Source organism: Oncorhynchus nerka, linkage group LG14 (assembly GCF_034236695.1).
Source record: "Oncorhynchus nerka isolate Pitt River linkage group LG14, Oner_Uvic_2.0, whole genome shotgun sequence".
NCBI lineage: Eukaryota > Metazoa > Chordata > Actinopteri > Salmoniformes > Salmonidae > Oncorhynchus > Oncorhynchus nerka.
This window is the reverse complement of record NC_088409.1, coordinates 24,768,703-24,783,488: the sequence shown is the minus strand read 5'-3', so window position 1 is coordinate 24,783,488 and position 14,786 is coordinate 24,768,703. Positions and strand designations below refer to the sequence as shown.

At 44.8% G+C, this 14,786-nt stretch overlaps 1 protein-coding gene across 4 annotated transcripts in view; it reads right to left on the bottom strand.

The window, feature by feature from the left end:
* Positions 1 to 14,786, bottom strand: part of LOC115126058 (aryl hydrocarbon receptor nuclear translocator) — a 42,643-nt gene that overhangs the window by 27,206 nt on the left and 651 nt on the right. For 3 of the 4 annotated variants that reach the window (XM_065027820.1, XM_065027821.1, XM_065027822.1), the window contains exons 2-6: positions 14,106 to 14,199; positions 13,875 to 13,919; positions 13,719 to 13,763; positions 12,461 to 12,674; positions 12,059 to 12,272 (exon numbers count right to left, since the gene is read on the bottom strand). In XM_065027820.1, coding sequence (XP_064883892.1) covers positions 12,059 to 12,272; positions 12,461 to 12,674; positions 13,719 to 13,763; positions 13,875 to 13,919; positions 14,106 to 14,199 — 612 coding nt within the window. The remainder of the gene's footprint in view (positions 1 to 12,058; positions 12,273 to 12,460; positions 12,675 to 13,718; positions 13,764 to 13,874; positions 13,920 to 14,105; positions 14,200 to 14,786) is intronic. The other variant, XM_065027823.1, reaches the window with a different exon arrangement.

Genomic DNA, 14,786 nt, shown 5'->3' with positions numbered 1-14,786 from the left:
ATTATAACTCTCTGCAGTACAGAGCTGCTCCTGTAGTTCATCTGTATTATAATTCTCTGCAGTACAGAGCTGCTCCTGTAGTTCATATGTCCCACCTGTATTATAACTCTCTGCAGTACAGAGCTGCTCCTGTAGTTCATCTGTATTATAACTCTGCAGAACAGAGCTGCTCCTGTAGTTCATCTGTACCACCTGTAATATAACTCTGCAGAACAGAGCTGCTCCTGTAGTTCATCTGTACCACCTGTATTATAACTCTCTGCAGTACAGAGCTGCTCCTGTAGTTCATCTGTACCACCTGTATTATAACTCTCTGCAGTACAGAGCTGCTCCTGTAGTTCATCTGTACCACCTGTATTATAACTCTCTACAGTACAGAGCTGCCCCTGTCGTTAATCTGTACCACCTGTATTATAACTCTCTGCAGAACAGAGCTGCTCCTGTAGTTCATCTGTATTATAACTCTCTGCAGTACAGAGCTGCTCCTGTAGTTCATCTGTATTATAACTCTCTGCAGTACAGAGCTGCTCCTGTAGTTCATCTGTACCACCTGTATTATAACTCTCTGCAGTACAGAGCTGCTCCTGTAGTTAATCTGTACCACCTGTATTATAACTCTCTGCAGTACAGAGCTGCTCCTGTAGTTCATCTGTACCACCTGTATTATAACTCTGCAGTACAGAGCTGCTCCTGTAGTTCATCTGTACCACCTGTATTATAACTCTCTGCAGTAGAGAGCTGCTCCTGTAGTTAATCTGTACCACCTGTATTATAACTCTGCAGAACACAGCTGCTCCTGTAGTTCATCTGTACCACCTGTATTATAACTCTCTGCAGTAGAGCTGCTCCTGTAGTTCATCTGTACCACCTGTATTATAATTCTCTGCAGTACAGAGCTGCTCCTGTAGTTCATCTGTATTATAACTCTCTGCAGTACAGAGCTGCCCCTGTAGTTAATCTGTACCACCTGTATTATAACTCTCTGCAGTAGAGAGCTGCTCCTGTAGTTCATCTGTACCACCTGTATTATAACTCTCTGCAGTACAGAGCTGCTCCTGTAGTTCATCTGTATTATAACTCTCTGCAGTACAGAGCTGCTCCTGTAGTTCATCTGTACCACCTGTATTATAACTCTCTGCAGTACAGAGCTGCTCCTGTAGTTCATCTGTACCACCTGTATTATAACTCTCTGCAGTACAGAGCTGCTCCTGTAGTTCACCTGTATTATAACTCTCTGCAGTACAGAGCTGCTCCTGTAGTTCACCTGTATTATAACTCTCTGCAGTACAGAGCTGCTCCTGTAGTTCATCTGTACCACCTGTATTATAACTCTCTGCAGTACAGAGCTGCTCCTGTAGTTCATCTGTATTATAACTCTCTGCAGTACAGAGCTGCTCCTGTAGTTCATCTGTACCACCTGTATTATAATTCTCTGCAGTACAGAGCTGCTCCTGTAGTTCATCTGTCCCACCTGTATTATAACTCTCTGCAGTACAGAGCTGCTCCTGTAGTTCATCTGTATTATAACTCTCTGCAGTACAGAGCTGCTCCTGTAGTTCATCTGTACCACCTGTATTATAACTCTCTGCAGTACAGAGCTGCTCCTGTAGTTCACCTGTATTATAATTCTCTGCAGTACAGAGCTGCTCCTGTAGTTCATCTGTCCCACCTGTATTATAACTCTCTGCAGTACAGAGCTGCTCCTGTAGTTCATCTGTACCACCTGTATTATAACTCTCTGCAGTACAGAGCTGCTCCTGTAGTTCACCTGTATTATAATTCTCTGCAGTACAGAGCTGCTCCTGTAGTTCATATGTCCCACCTGTATTATAACTCTCTGCAGTACAGAGCTGCTCCTGTAGTTCATCTGTATTATAACTCTCTGCAGTACAGAGCTGCTCCTGTAGTTCATCTGTACCACCTGTATTATAACTCTGCAGAACAGAGCTGCTCCTGTAGTTCATCTGTACCACCTGTATTATAACTCTCTGCAGTACAGAGCTGCTCCTGTAGTTCATCTGTACCACCTGTATTATAACTCTCTGCAGTACAGAGCTGCTCCTGTAGTTCATCTGTACCACCTGTATTATAACTCTCTGCAGTACAGAGCTGCTCCTGTAGTTCATCTGTACCACCTGTATTATAACTCTCTGCAGTACAGAGCTGCTCCTGTAGTTCATCTGTATTATAACTCTCTGCAGTACAGAGCTGCTCCTGTAGTTCATCTGTATTATAACTCTCTGCAGTACAGAGCTGCTCCTGTAGTTCATCTGTACCACCTGTATTATAACTCTCTGCAGTACAGAGCTGCTCCTGTAGTTAATCTGTACCACCTGTATTATAACTCTCTGCAGTAGAGAGCTGCTCCTGTAGTTCATCTGTACCACCTGTATTATAACTCTCTGCAGTACAGAGCTGCTCCTGTAGTTCATCTGTACCACCTGTATTATAACTCTCTGCAGTACAGAGCTGCTCCTGTAGTTCATCTGTACCACCTGTATTATAACTCTCTGCAGTACAGAGCTGCTCCTGTAGTTCATCTGTATTATAACTCTCTGCAGTACAGAGCTGCTCCTGTAGTTCATCTGTACCACCTGTATTATAATTCTCTGCAGTACAGAGCTGCTCCTGTAGTTCATCTGTATTATAACTCTCTGCAGTACAGAGCTGCCCCTGTAGTTAATCTGTACCACCTGTATTATAACTCTCTGCAGTAGAGAGCTGCTCCTGTAGTTCATCTGTACCACCTGTATTATAACTCTCTGCAGTACAGAGCTGCTCCTGTAGTTCATCTGTACCACCTGTATTATAACTCTCTGCAGTACAGAGCTGCTCCTGTAGTTCATCTGTACCACCTGTATTATAACTCTCTGCAGTACAGAGCTGCTCCTGTAGTTCATCTGTACCACCTGTATTATAACTCTCTGCAGTACAGAGCTGCTCCTGTAGTTCATCTGTATTATAACTCTCTGCAGTACAGAGCTGCTCCTGTAGTTCATCTGTACCACCTGTATTATAACTCTCTGCAGTACAGAGCTGCTCCTGTAGTTCATCTGTACCACCTGTATTATAACTCTCTGCAGTACAGAGCTGCTCCTGTAGTTCATCTGTACCACCTGTATTATAACTCTGCAGTACAGAGCTGCTCCTGTAGTTCATCTGTACCACCTGTATTATAACTCTCTGCAGTAGAGAGCTGCTCCTGTAGTTAATCTGTACCACCTGTATTATAACTCTCTGCAGTAGAGCTGCTCCTGTAGTTCATCTGTACCACCTGTATTATAATTCTCTGCAGTACAGAGCTGCTCCTGTAGTTCATCTGTACCACCTGTATTATAACTCTCTGCAGTACAGAGCTGCTCCTGTAGTTCATCTGTACCACCTGTATTATAACTCTCAGCAGTACAGAGCTGCTCCTGTAGTTCATCTGTACCACCTGTATTATAACTCTCTGCAGTACAGAGCTGCTCCTGTAGTTCATCTGTCCCACCTGTATTATAATTCTCTGCAGTACAGAGCTGCTCCTGTAGTTCATCTGTATTATAACTCTCTGCAGTACAGAGCTGCCCCTGTAGTTAATCTGTACCACCTGTATTATAACTCTCTGCAGTAGAGAGCTGCTCCTGTAGTTCATCTGTACCACCTGTATTATAACTCTCTGCAGTACAGAGCTGCTCCTGTAGTTCATCTGTATTATAACTCTCTGCAGTACAGAGCTGCTCCTGTAGTTCATCTGTACCACCTGTATTATAACTCTCTGCAGTACAGAGCTGCTCCTGTAGTTCATCTGTACCACCTGTATTATAACTCTCTGCAGTACAGAGCTGCTCCTGTAGTTCATCTGTACCACCTGTATTATAACTCTCTGCAGTACAGAGCTGCTCCTGTAGTTCATCTGTATTATAACTCTCTGCAGTACAGAGCTGCTCCTGTAGTTCATCTGTACCACCTGTATTATAACTCTGCAGTACAGAGCTGCTCCTGTAGTTCATCTGTACCACCTGTATTATAACTCTCTGCAGTAGAGAGCTGCTCCTGTAGTTAATCTGTACCACCTGTATTATAACTCTGCAGAACACAGCTGCTCCTGTAGTTCATCTGTACCACCTGTATTATAACTCTCTGCAGTACAGAGCTGCTCCTGTAGTTCATCTGTACCACCTGTATTATAACTCTCTGCAGTACAGAGCTGCTCCTGTAGTTCATCTGTACCACCTGTATTATAACTCTCTGCAGTACAGAGCTGCTCCTGTAGTTCATCTGTACCACCTGTATTATAACTCTCTGCAGTACAGAGCTGCTCCTGTAGTTCATCTGTACCACCTGTATTATAACTCTCTGCAGTACAGAGCTGCTCCTGTAGTTCATCTGTATTATAACTCTCTGCAGTACAGAGCTGCTCCTGTAGTTCATCTGTACCACCTGTATTATAACTCTCTGCAGTACAGAGCTGCTCCTGTAGTTCACCTGTATTATAACTCTCTGCAGTACAGAGCTGCTCCTGTAGTTCACCTGTATTATAATTCTCTGCAGTACAGAGCTGCTCCTGTAGTTCATCTGTACCACCTGTATTATAACTCTGCAGTACAGAGCTGCTCCTGTAGTTCACCTGTATTATAATTCTCTGCAGTACAGAGCTGCTCCTGTAGTTCATCTGTCCCACCTGTATTATAACTCTCTGCAGTACAGAGCTGCTCCTGTAGTTCATCTGTACCACCTGTATTATAACTCTCTGCAGTACAGAGCTGCTCCTGTAGTTCACCTGTATTATAATTCTCTGCAGTACAGAGCTGCTCCTGTAGTTCATATGTCCCACCTGTATTATAACTCTCTGCAGTACAGAGCTGCTCCTGTAGTTCATCTGTATTATAACTCTGCAGAACAGAGCTGCTCCTGTAGTTCATCTGTACCACCTGTATTATAACTCTGCAGAACAGAGCTGCTCCTGTAGTTCATCTGTACCACCTGTATTATAACTCTCTGCAGTACAGAGCTGCTCCTGTAGTTCATCTGTACCACCTGTATTATAACTCTCTGCAGTACAGAGCTGCTCCTGTAGTTCATCTGTACCACCTGTATTATAACTCTCTGCAGTACAGAGCTGCCCCTGTAGTTAATCTGTACCACCTGTATTATAACTCTCTGCAGTAGAGAGCTGCTCCTGTAGTTCATCTGTATTATAACTCTCTGCAGTACAGAGCTGCTCCTGTAGTTCATCTGTATTATAACTCTCTGCAGTACAGAGCTGCCCCTGTAGTTCATCTGTACCACCTGTATTATAACTCTCTGCAGTAGAGAGCTGCTCCTGTAGTTAATCTGTACCACCTGTATTATAACTCTCTGCAGTACAGAGCTGCTCCTGTAGTTCATCTGTACCACCTGTATTATAACTCTGCAGTACAGAGCTGCTCCTGTAGTTCATCTGTACCACCTGTATTATAACTCTCTGCAGTAGAGAGCTGCTCCTGTAGTTAATCTGTACCACCTGTATTATAACTCTGCAGAACACAGCTGCTCCTGTAGTTCATCTGTACCACCTGTATTATAACTCTCTGCAGTAGAGCTGCTCCTGTAGTTCATCTGTACCACCTGTATTATAATTCTCTGCAGTACAGAGCTGCTCCTGTAGTTCATCTGTATTATAACTCTCTGCAGTACAGAGCTGCCCCTGTAGTTAATCTGTACCACCTGTATTATAACTCTCTGCAGTAGAGAGCTGCTCCTGTAGTTCATCTGTACCACCTGTATTATAACTCTCTGCAGTACAGAGCTGCTCCTGTAGTTCATCTGTATTATAACTCTCTGCAGTACAGAGCTGCTCCTGTAGTTCATCTGTACCACCTGTATTATAACTCTCTGCAGTACAGAGCTGCTCCTGTAGTTCATCTGTACCACCTGTATTATAACTCTCTGCAGTACAGAGCTGCTCCTGTAGTTCATCTGTACCACCTGTATTATAACTCTCTGCAGTACAGAGCTGCTCCTGTAGTTCATCTGTATTATAACTCTCTGCAGTACAGAGCTGCTCCTGTAGTTCATCTGTACCACCTGTATTATAACTCTGCAGTACAGAGCTGCTCCTGTAGTTCATCTGTACCACCTGTATTATAACTCTCTGCAGTAGAGAGCTGCTCCTGTAGTTAATCTGTACCACCTGTATTATAACTCTCTGCAGTAGAGCTGCTCCTGTAGTTCATCTGTACCACCTGTATTATAACTCTCTGCAGTACAGAGCTGCTCCTGTAGTTCATCTGTACCACCTGTATTATAACTCTCTGCAGTACAGAGCTGCTCCTGTAGTTCATCTGTCTGTATTATAACTCTCTGCAGTACAGAGCTGCTCCTGTAGTTCATCTGTACCACCTGTATTATAACTCTCTGCAGTACAGAGCTGCTCCTGTAGTTCATCTGTACCACCACTCTGTACAGAGCTGCTCCTGTAGTTAACTCTCTGCAGTACAGAGCTGCTCCTGTAGTTCATCTGTACCACCTGTATTATAATTCTCTGCCGTACAGAGCTGCTCCTGTAGTTCATCTGTCCCACCTGTATTATAACTCTCTGCAGTACAGAGCTGCTCCTGTAGTTCACCTGTATTATAATTCTCTGCAGTACAGAGCTGCTCCTGTAGTTCATCTGTACCACCTGTATTATAACTCTGCAGTACAGAGCTGCTCCTGTAGTTCACCTGTATTATAATTCTCTGCAGTACAGAGCTGCTCCTGTAGTTCATCTGTCCCACCTGTATTATAACTCTCTGCAGTACAGAGCTGCTCCTGTAGTTCATCTGTACCACCTGTATTATAACTCTCTGCAGTACAGAGCTGCTCCTGTAGTTCACCTGTATTATAATTCTCTGCAGTACAGAGCTGCTCCTGTAGTTCATATGTCCCACCTGTATTATAACTCTCTGCAGTACAGAGCTGCTCCTGTAGTTCATCTGTATTATAACTCTGCAGAACAGAGCTGCTCCTGTAGTTCATCTGTACCACCTGTATTATAACTCTGCAGAACAGAGCTGCTCCTGTAGTTCATCTGTACCACCTGTATTATAACTCTCTGCAGTACAGAGCTGCTCCTGTAGTTCATCTGTACCACCTGTATTATAACTCTCTGCAGTACAGAGCTGCTCCTGTAGTTCATCTGTACCACCTGTATTATAACTCTCTGCAGTACAGAGCTGCCCCTGTAGTTAATCTGTACCACCTGTATTATAACTCTCTGCAGTAGAGAGCTGCTCCTGTAGTTCATCTGTATTATAACTCTCTGCAGTACAGAGCTGCTCCTGTAGTTCATCTGTATTATAACTCTCTGCAGTACAGAGCTGCCCCTGTAGTTCATCTGTACCACCTGTATTATAACTCTCTGCAGTAGAGAGCTGCTCCTGTAGTTAATCTGTACCACCTGTATTATAACTCTCTGCAGTACAGAGCTGCTCCTGTAGTTCATCTGTACCACCTGTATTATAACTCTCTGCAGAACAGAGCTGCTCCTGTAGTTAATCTGTACCACCTGTATTATAACTGTCTGCAGTACAGAGCTGCTCCTGTAGTTCATCTGTACCACCTGTATTATAACTCTCTGCAGAACAGAGCTGCTCCTGTAGTTCATCTGTACCACCTGTATTATAACTCTCTGCAGTAGAGCTGCTCCTGTAGTTCATCTGTACCACCTGTATTATAATTCTCTGCAGTACAGAGCTGCTCCTGTAGTTCATCTGTATTATAACTCTCTGCAGTACAGAGCTGCCCCTGTAGTTAATCTGTACCACCTGTATTATAACTCTCTGCAGTAGAGAGCTGCTCCTGTAGTTCATCTGTACCACCTGTATTATAACTCTCTGCAGTACAGAGCTGCTCCTGTAGTTCATCTGTACCACCTGTATTATAACTCTCTGCAGTACAGAGCTGCTCCTGTAGTTCATCTGTACCACCTGTATTATAACTCTGCAGAACAGAGCTGCTCCTGTAGTTCATCTGTACCACCTGTATTATAACTCTGCAGAACACAGCTGCTCCTGTAGTTCATCTGTATTATAACTCTGCAGAACAGAGCTGCTCCTGTAGTTCATCTGTACCACCTGTATTATAACTCTCTGCAGTAGAGAGCTGCTCCTGTAGTTCATCTGTACCACCTGTATTATAACTCTCTGCAGTACAGAGCTGCTCCTGTAGTTCATCTGTACCACCTGTATTATAACTCTGCAGTACAGAGCTGCTCCTGTAGTTCATCTGTACCACCTGTATTATAACTCTCTGCAGTACAGAGCTGCTCCTGTAGTTCATCTGTACCACCTGTATTATAACTCTCTGCAGTACAGAGCTGCTCCTGTAGTTCATCTGTACCACCTGTATTATAACTCTGCAGTACAGAGCTGCTCCTGTAGTTCATCTGTACCACCTGTATTATAACTCTCTGCAGTAGAGAGCTGCTCCTGTAGTTAATCTGTACCACCTGTATTATAACTCTGCAGAACACAGCTGCTCCTGTAGTTCATCTGTACCACCTGTATTATAACTCTCTGCAGTAGAGCTGCTCCTGTAGTTCATCTGTACCACCTGTATTATAATTCTCTGCAGTACAGAGCTGCTCCTGTAGTTCATCTGTATTATAACTCTCTGCAGTACAGAGCTGCCCCTGTAGTTAATCTGTACCACCTGTATTATAACTCTCTGCAGTAGAGAGCTGCTCCTGTAGTTCATCTGTACCACCTGTATTATAACTCTCTGCAGTACAGAGCTGCTCCTGTAGTTCATCTGTATTATAACTCTCTGCAGTACAGAGCTGCTCCTGTAGTTCATCTGTACCACCTGTATTATAACTCTCTGCAGTACAGAGCTGCTCCTGTAGTTCATCTGTACCACCTGTATTATAACTCTCTGCAGTACAGAGCTGCTCCTGTAGTTCATCTGTACCACCTGTATTATAACTCTCTGCAGTACAGAGCTGCTCCTGTAGTTCATCTGTATTATAACTCTCTGCAGTACAGAGCTGCTCCTGTAGTTCATCTGTACCACCTGTATTATAACTCTGCAGTACAGAGCTGCTCCTGTAGTTCATCTGTACCACCTGTATTATAACTCTCTGCAGTAGAGAGCTGCTCCTGTAGTTAATCTGTACCACCTGTATTATAACTCTGCAGAACACAGCTGCTCCTGTAGTTCATCTGTACCACCTGTATTATAACTCTCTGCAGTAGAGCTGCTCCTGTAGTTCATCTGTACCACCTGTATTATAATTCTCTGCAGTACAGAGCTGCTCCTGTAGTTCATCTGTATTATAACTCTCTGCAGTACAGAGCTGCCCCTGTAGTTAATCTGTACCACCTGTATTATAACTCTCTGCAGTAGAGAGCTGCTCCTGTAGTTCATCTGTACCACCTGTATTATAACTCTCTGCAGTACAGAGCTGCTCCTGTAGTTTCATCTGTATTATAACTCTCTGCAGTACAGAGCTGCTCCTGTAGTTCATCTGTACCACCTGTATTATAACTCTCTGCAGTACAGAGCTGCTCCTGTAGTTCATCTGTACCACCTGTATTATAACTCTCTGCAGTAGAGCTGCTCCTGTAGTTCATCTGTACCACCTGTATTATAACTCTCTGCAGTACAGAGCTGCTCCTGTAGTTCATCTGTATTATAACTCTCTGCAGTACAGAGCTGCTCCTGTAGTTCATCTGTACCACCTGTATTATAACTCTGCAGTACAGAGCTGCTCCTGTAGTTCATCTGTACCACCTGTATTATAACTCTCTGCAGTAGAGAGCTGCTCCTGTAGTTAATCTGTACCACCTGTATTATAACTCTGCAGAACACAGCTGCTCCTGTAGTTCATCTGTACCACCTGTATTATAACTCTCTGCAGTAGAGCTGCTCCTGTAGTTCATCTGTACCACCTGTATTATAACTCTCTGCAGTACAGAGCTGCTCCTGTAGTTCATATGTCCCACCTGTATTATAATTCTCTGCAGTACAGAGCTGCTCCTGTAGTTCATCTGTATTATAACTCTCTGCAGTACAGAGCTGCCCCTGTAGTTAATCTGTACCACCTGTATTATAACTCTCTGCAGTAGAGAGCTGCTCCTGTAGTTCATCTGTACCACCTGTATTATAACTCTCTGCAGTACAGAGCTGCTCCTGTAGTTCATCTGTATTATAACTCTCTGCAGTACAGAGCTGCTCCTGTAGTTCATCTGTACCACCTGTATTATAACTCTCTGCAGTACAGAGCTGCTCCTGTAGTTCATCTGTACCACCTGTATTATAACTCTCTGCAGTACAGAGCTGCTCCTGTAGTTCATCTGTATTATAACTCTCTGCAGTACAGAGCTGCTCCTGTAGTTCATCTGTACCACCTGCATTATAACTCTGCAGAACAGAGCTGCTCCTGTAGTTCATCTGTACCACCTGTATTATAACTCTCTGCAGTACAGAGCTGCTCCTGTAGTTCACCTGTATTATAATTCTCTGCAGTACAGAGCTGCTCCTGTAGTTCATCTGTACCACCTGTATTATAACTCTGCAGTACAGAGCTGCTCCTGTAGTTCACCTGTATTATAATTCTCTGCAGTACAGAGCTGCTCCTGTAGTTCATCTGTCCCACCTGTATTATAACTCTCTGCAGTACAGAGCTGCTCCTGTAGTTCATCTGTACCACCTGTATTATAACTCTCTGCAGTACAGAGCTGCTCCTGTAGTTCACCTGTATTATAATTCTCTGCAGTACAGAGCTGCTCCTGTAGTTCATATGTCCCACCTGTATTATAACTCTCTGCAGTACAGAGCTGCTCCTGTAGTTCATCTGTATTATAACTCTGCAGAACAGAGATGCTCCTGTAGTTCATCTGTACCACCTGTATTATAACTCTGCAGAACAGAGCTGCTCCTGTAGTTCATCTGTACCACCTGTATTATAACTCTCTGCAGTACAGAGCTGCTCCTGTAGTTCATCTGTACCACCTGTATTATAACTCTCTGCAGTACAGAGCTGCTCCTGTAGTTCATCTGTACCACCTGTATTATAACTCTCTGCAGTACAGAGCTGCCCCTGTAGTTAATCTGTACCACCTGTATTATAACTCTCTGCAGTAGAGAGCTGCTCCTGTAGTTCATCTGTATTATAACTCTCTGCAGTACAGAGCTGCCCCTGTAGTTCATCTGTACCACCTGTATTATAACTCTCTGCAGTAGAGAGCTGCTCCTGTAGTTAATCTGTACCACCTGTATTATAACTCTCTGCAGTACAGAGCTGCTCCTGTAGTTCATCTGTACCACCTGTATTATAACTCTCTGCAGAACAGAGCTGCTCCTGTAGTTAATCTGTACCACCTGTATTATAACTGTCTGCAGTACAGAGCTGCTCCTGTAGTTCATCTGTACCACCTGTATTATAACTCTCTGCAGAACAGAGCTGCTCCTGTAGTTCATCTGTACCACCTGTATTATAACTCTCTGCAGTAGAGCTGCTCCTGTAGTTCATCTGTACCACCTGTATTATAATTCTCTGCAGTACAGAGCTGCTCCTGTAGTTCATCTGTATTATAACTCTCTGCAGTACAGAGCTGCCCCTGTAGTTAATCTGTACCACCTGTATTATAACTCTCTGCAGTAGAGAGCTGCTCCTGTAGTTCATCTGTACCACCTGTATTATAACTCTCTGCAGTACAGAGCTGCTCCTGTAGTTCATCTGTACCACCTGTATTATAACTCTCTGCAGTACAGAGCTGCTCCTGTAGTTCATCTGTACCACCTGTATTATAACTCTGCAGAACAGAGCTGCTCCTGTAGTTCATCTGTACCACCTGTATTATAACTCTCTGCAGTACAGAGCTGCTCCTGTAGTTCATCTGTATTATAACTCTCTGCAGTACAGAGCTGCTCCTGTAGTTCATCTGTACCACCTGTATTATAACTCTGCAGAACAGAGCTGCTCCTGTAGTTCATCTGTACCACCTGTATTATAACTCTCTGCAGTACAGAGCTGCTCCTGTAGTTCATCTGTATTATAACTCTCTGCAGTACAGAGCTGCTCCTGTAGTTCATCTGTACCACCTGTGTGTACCTGTATTGTTACTCTCTGCAGTAGAGAGCTGCTCTCGTAGTTTGTCTCCGTCGTCCGGGTGGAGCTGGTCGTAGAGTGAGGAGCCTAGCCAGTCGGACTGTGATTGGTTAAGAACAGGGGTCAGGGAGTCTGACACGTAGACGACCCGTCCACTCTCACACGACACCACAAACAGGAAGCCATCAGCAGCTTCCAGGATCAGGTGCTTCAGCTCCTACAAAGAGAGGGATGGGGAGAGAGAGAAGAAAGGAGAGGTAGAGGAGAGCGAGAACGATGGAGGGAGAGATGACATGGAAGATACACTCAGCTATTATTGTGCAACAAACACACATGATAACATTTTCCCCTTTTCATCTCTCAGCCCCCTCTCCTCCCTTTCCTTCCTCCCTCTCTTTCTCTAACCTGGTCGGTGAGGAAGGATGGTTTGTATGTCCCGTCTGCTGCAGTGTTGCCGCTCCCTCTCAGAGACTTCATGTGGGACACGGCCATGCGCAGGATGGTCAGCTTATCTGGTTTCCGTGCCAACGCGCTGCAGGTGGGAACCATGTCCGACAGCTCTGTGATGTAAGCAGTCATCTTGTTCCTCCGCCGCCGCTCAATCTCACTGTGGTTCTCCCTGGAGCGAGGGAATGAGGGAGGAGAGGAAGAGAGGAGAGTAAGGAAGGACAGAGATGGGGTAGAGATGGGGAGAGCAGGGGGAGGAGCAACAGACATGGAGTCGGAGGAGGGACAGGGATGGGGTAGAGATGGGGAGAGCAGGGGGAGGAGCAACAGACATGGAGTCGGAGGAGGGACAGGGATGGGGTAGAGATGGGGAGAGCAGGGGAGGAGCAACAGACATGGAGTCGGAGGAGGGACAGGGATGGGGTAGAGATGGGGAGAGCAGGGGGAGGAGCAACAGACATGGAGTCGGAGGAGGGACAGGGATGGGGTAGAGATGGGGAGAGCAGGGGGAGGAGCAACAGACATGGAGTCGGAGGAGGGACAGGGATGGGGTAGAGATGGGGAGAGCAGGGGAGGAGCAACAGACATGGAGTCGGAGGAGGGACAGGGATGGGGTAGAGATGGGGAGAGCAGGGGGAGGAGCAACAGACATGGAGTCGGAGGAGGGACAGGGATGGGGTAGAGATGGGAAGAAATAGGAAGGGCAGAGAGGAAGAGGTAGAGGAAGGACGGGGGAGGAGAAAAAGAGGGAGGGATATAAATGGGAAGAGGTGGGCAGGTAGGTGGACAACATGGAGAAGAGTTTAGTGTTGGCGTAACCAAATTATATTTTCAGATAAGGATGAGATAGATGGAACAAGCATGGATTGATAAATATAACAAGGAGTGAATGATCCATCAATACGATAGATAAATGTAGAGATCGAGATAGAGAGAACCTGGTCTTTCAAAGCAAGACGGAGTGATAGAGGAGAGGAAGTGCTGAAAGAAAAAGACTTCAGAGATCCTGAGAGAGAGAAGCAGAGAGGGAAGGAGGGAGAGAAAGGGGTTGTGCTCAGAAGAAAGGGATTGATAGGAGTGAACAGGTGTCCCTGAGCTCAGGGGTTAGTAGTAGTGACAAGAATCACAGTGGTGTGATAGGGAATCTGGTGTCTCGGGATGTGTGCATGCAGAATATCTGTATTATACACACGCACAAACAACCTCCTTATTCTACCTGGCAAATCGCTCTTTGTCTCCTCCTCCTCCATCGTCATCACACCTGGTCAAAGACAGAGAAGATCTGACATCAAAACAACCAGCACAATACAGTCAGATCAGATAGAGAGATGAGAGAGAGCAAGAAAGAGCGAGAGACAGGTGTCAGTCCTACCTGAAGAGCTTGCTTCCATCATCATCATCATCATCGAAGTCTGGCCTGTGAGGAAGTAGACAGAATCCATGTTTGTAAAGTATGGATCAACAACTTATCGGTGCGATTCTGATTCTGCACCTATGGACAACTTCTACCCTGTGCTGAGCTATGGACCATCTGTTAAAGTTATGTGACATAGTGATTGACTGATTCATTGGCTGATTCATTGGCATTGTATACTATACTCACGCAGCTCGTCTCTTATTGGACCCTTTTGGCACAACAGCACTGCTGCTTGCCTGGGCCCCACCGGCTCCCAAACCCAGAGAGTCATCTGGTATGTCTGCCACACACACAGACAGACAGAGATAAATTACGCAAGGTAACGTTACACGTTGCTCCAAGTGTATCCACTTCAGTAACACAACTGTTTGTTTATTTTATTTTTACATAAACATATCTGCCGGGACATATGTTTTTCCAGACAGCCATGTAGTAACACACCTGAGTCAACTAACGTTAATCAACCAATCGTAAGAATTGATTAGAATAATACAATGAAGGTGTGTGAATGCTGGATTGAACCATACAGCTCTCCAAGCCAGAGCATGTGACCACTGCAGTTGTGAGTATAGCGAGCTAGCTATTGCCTCTCTGGTAATGAAACTGGCTATGCGTTAACTTACCTAGCCACAAAGCCAGCTAGCTAACAAATACTGTAGCTACAACTAACTCGCTAGCTATGCTAAGCCAAGCAGAACAAGCTAACTGTTAGCTGGCCAAAAAGCTAATCGTTCGTTCAAAATAACACTTGTTTTGATGAAACATCGACACAAACTAGCTAGTTAACTTATCTGAGCATAACCTACACAAGTCGGTCACCTAGCAAGCGAGCTAAAATGATAACTAGCTAAGCTAACATGGCGAGTT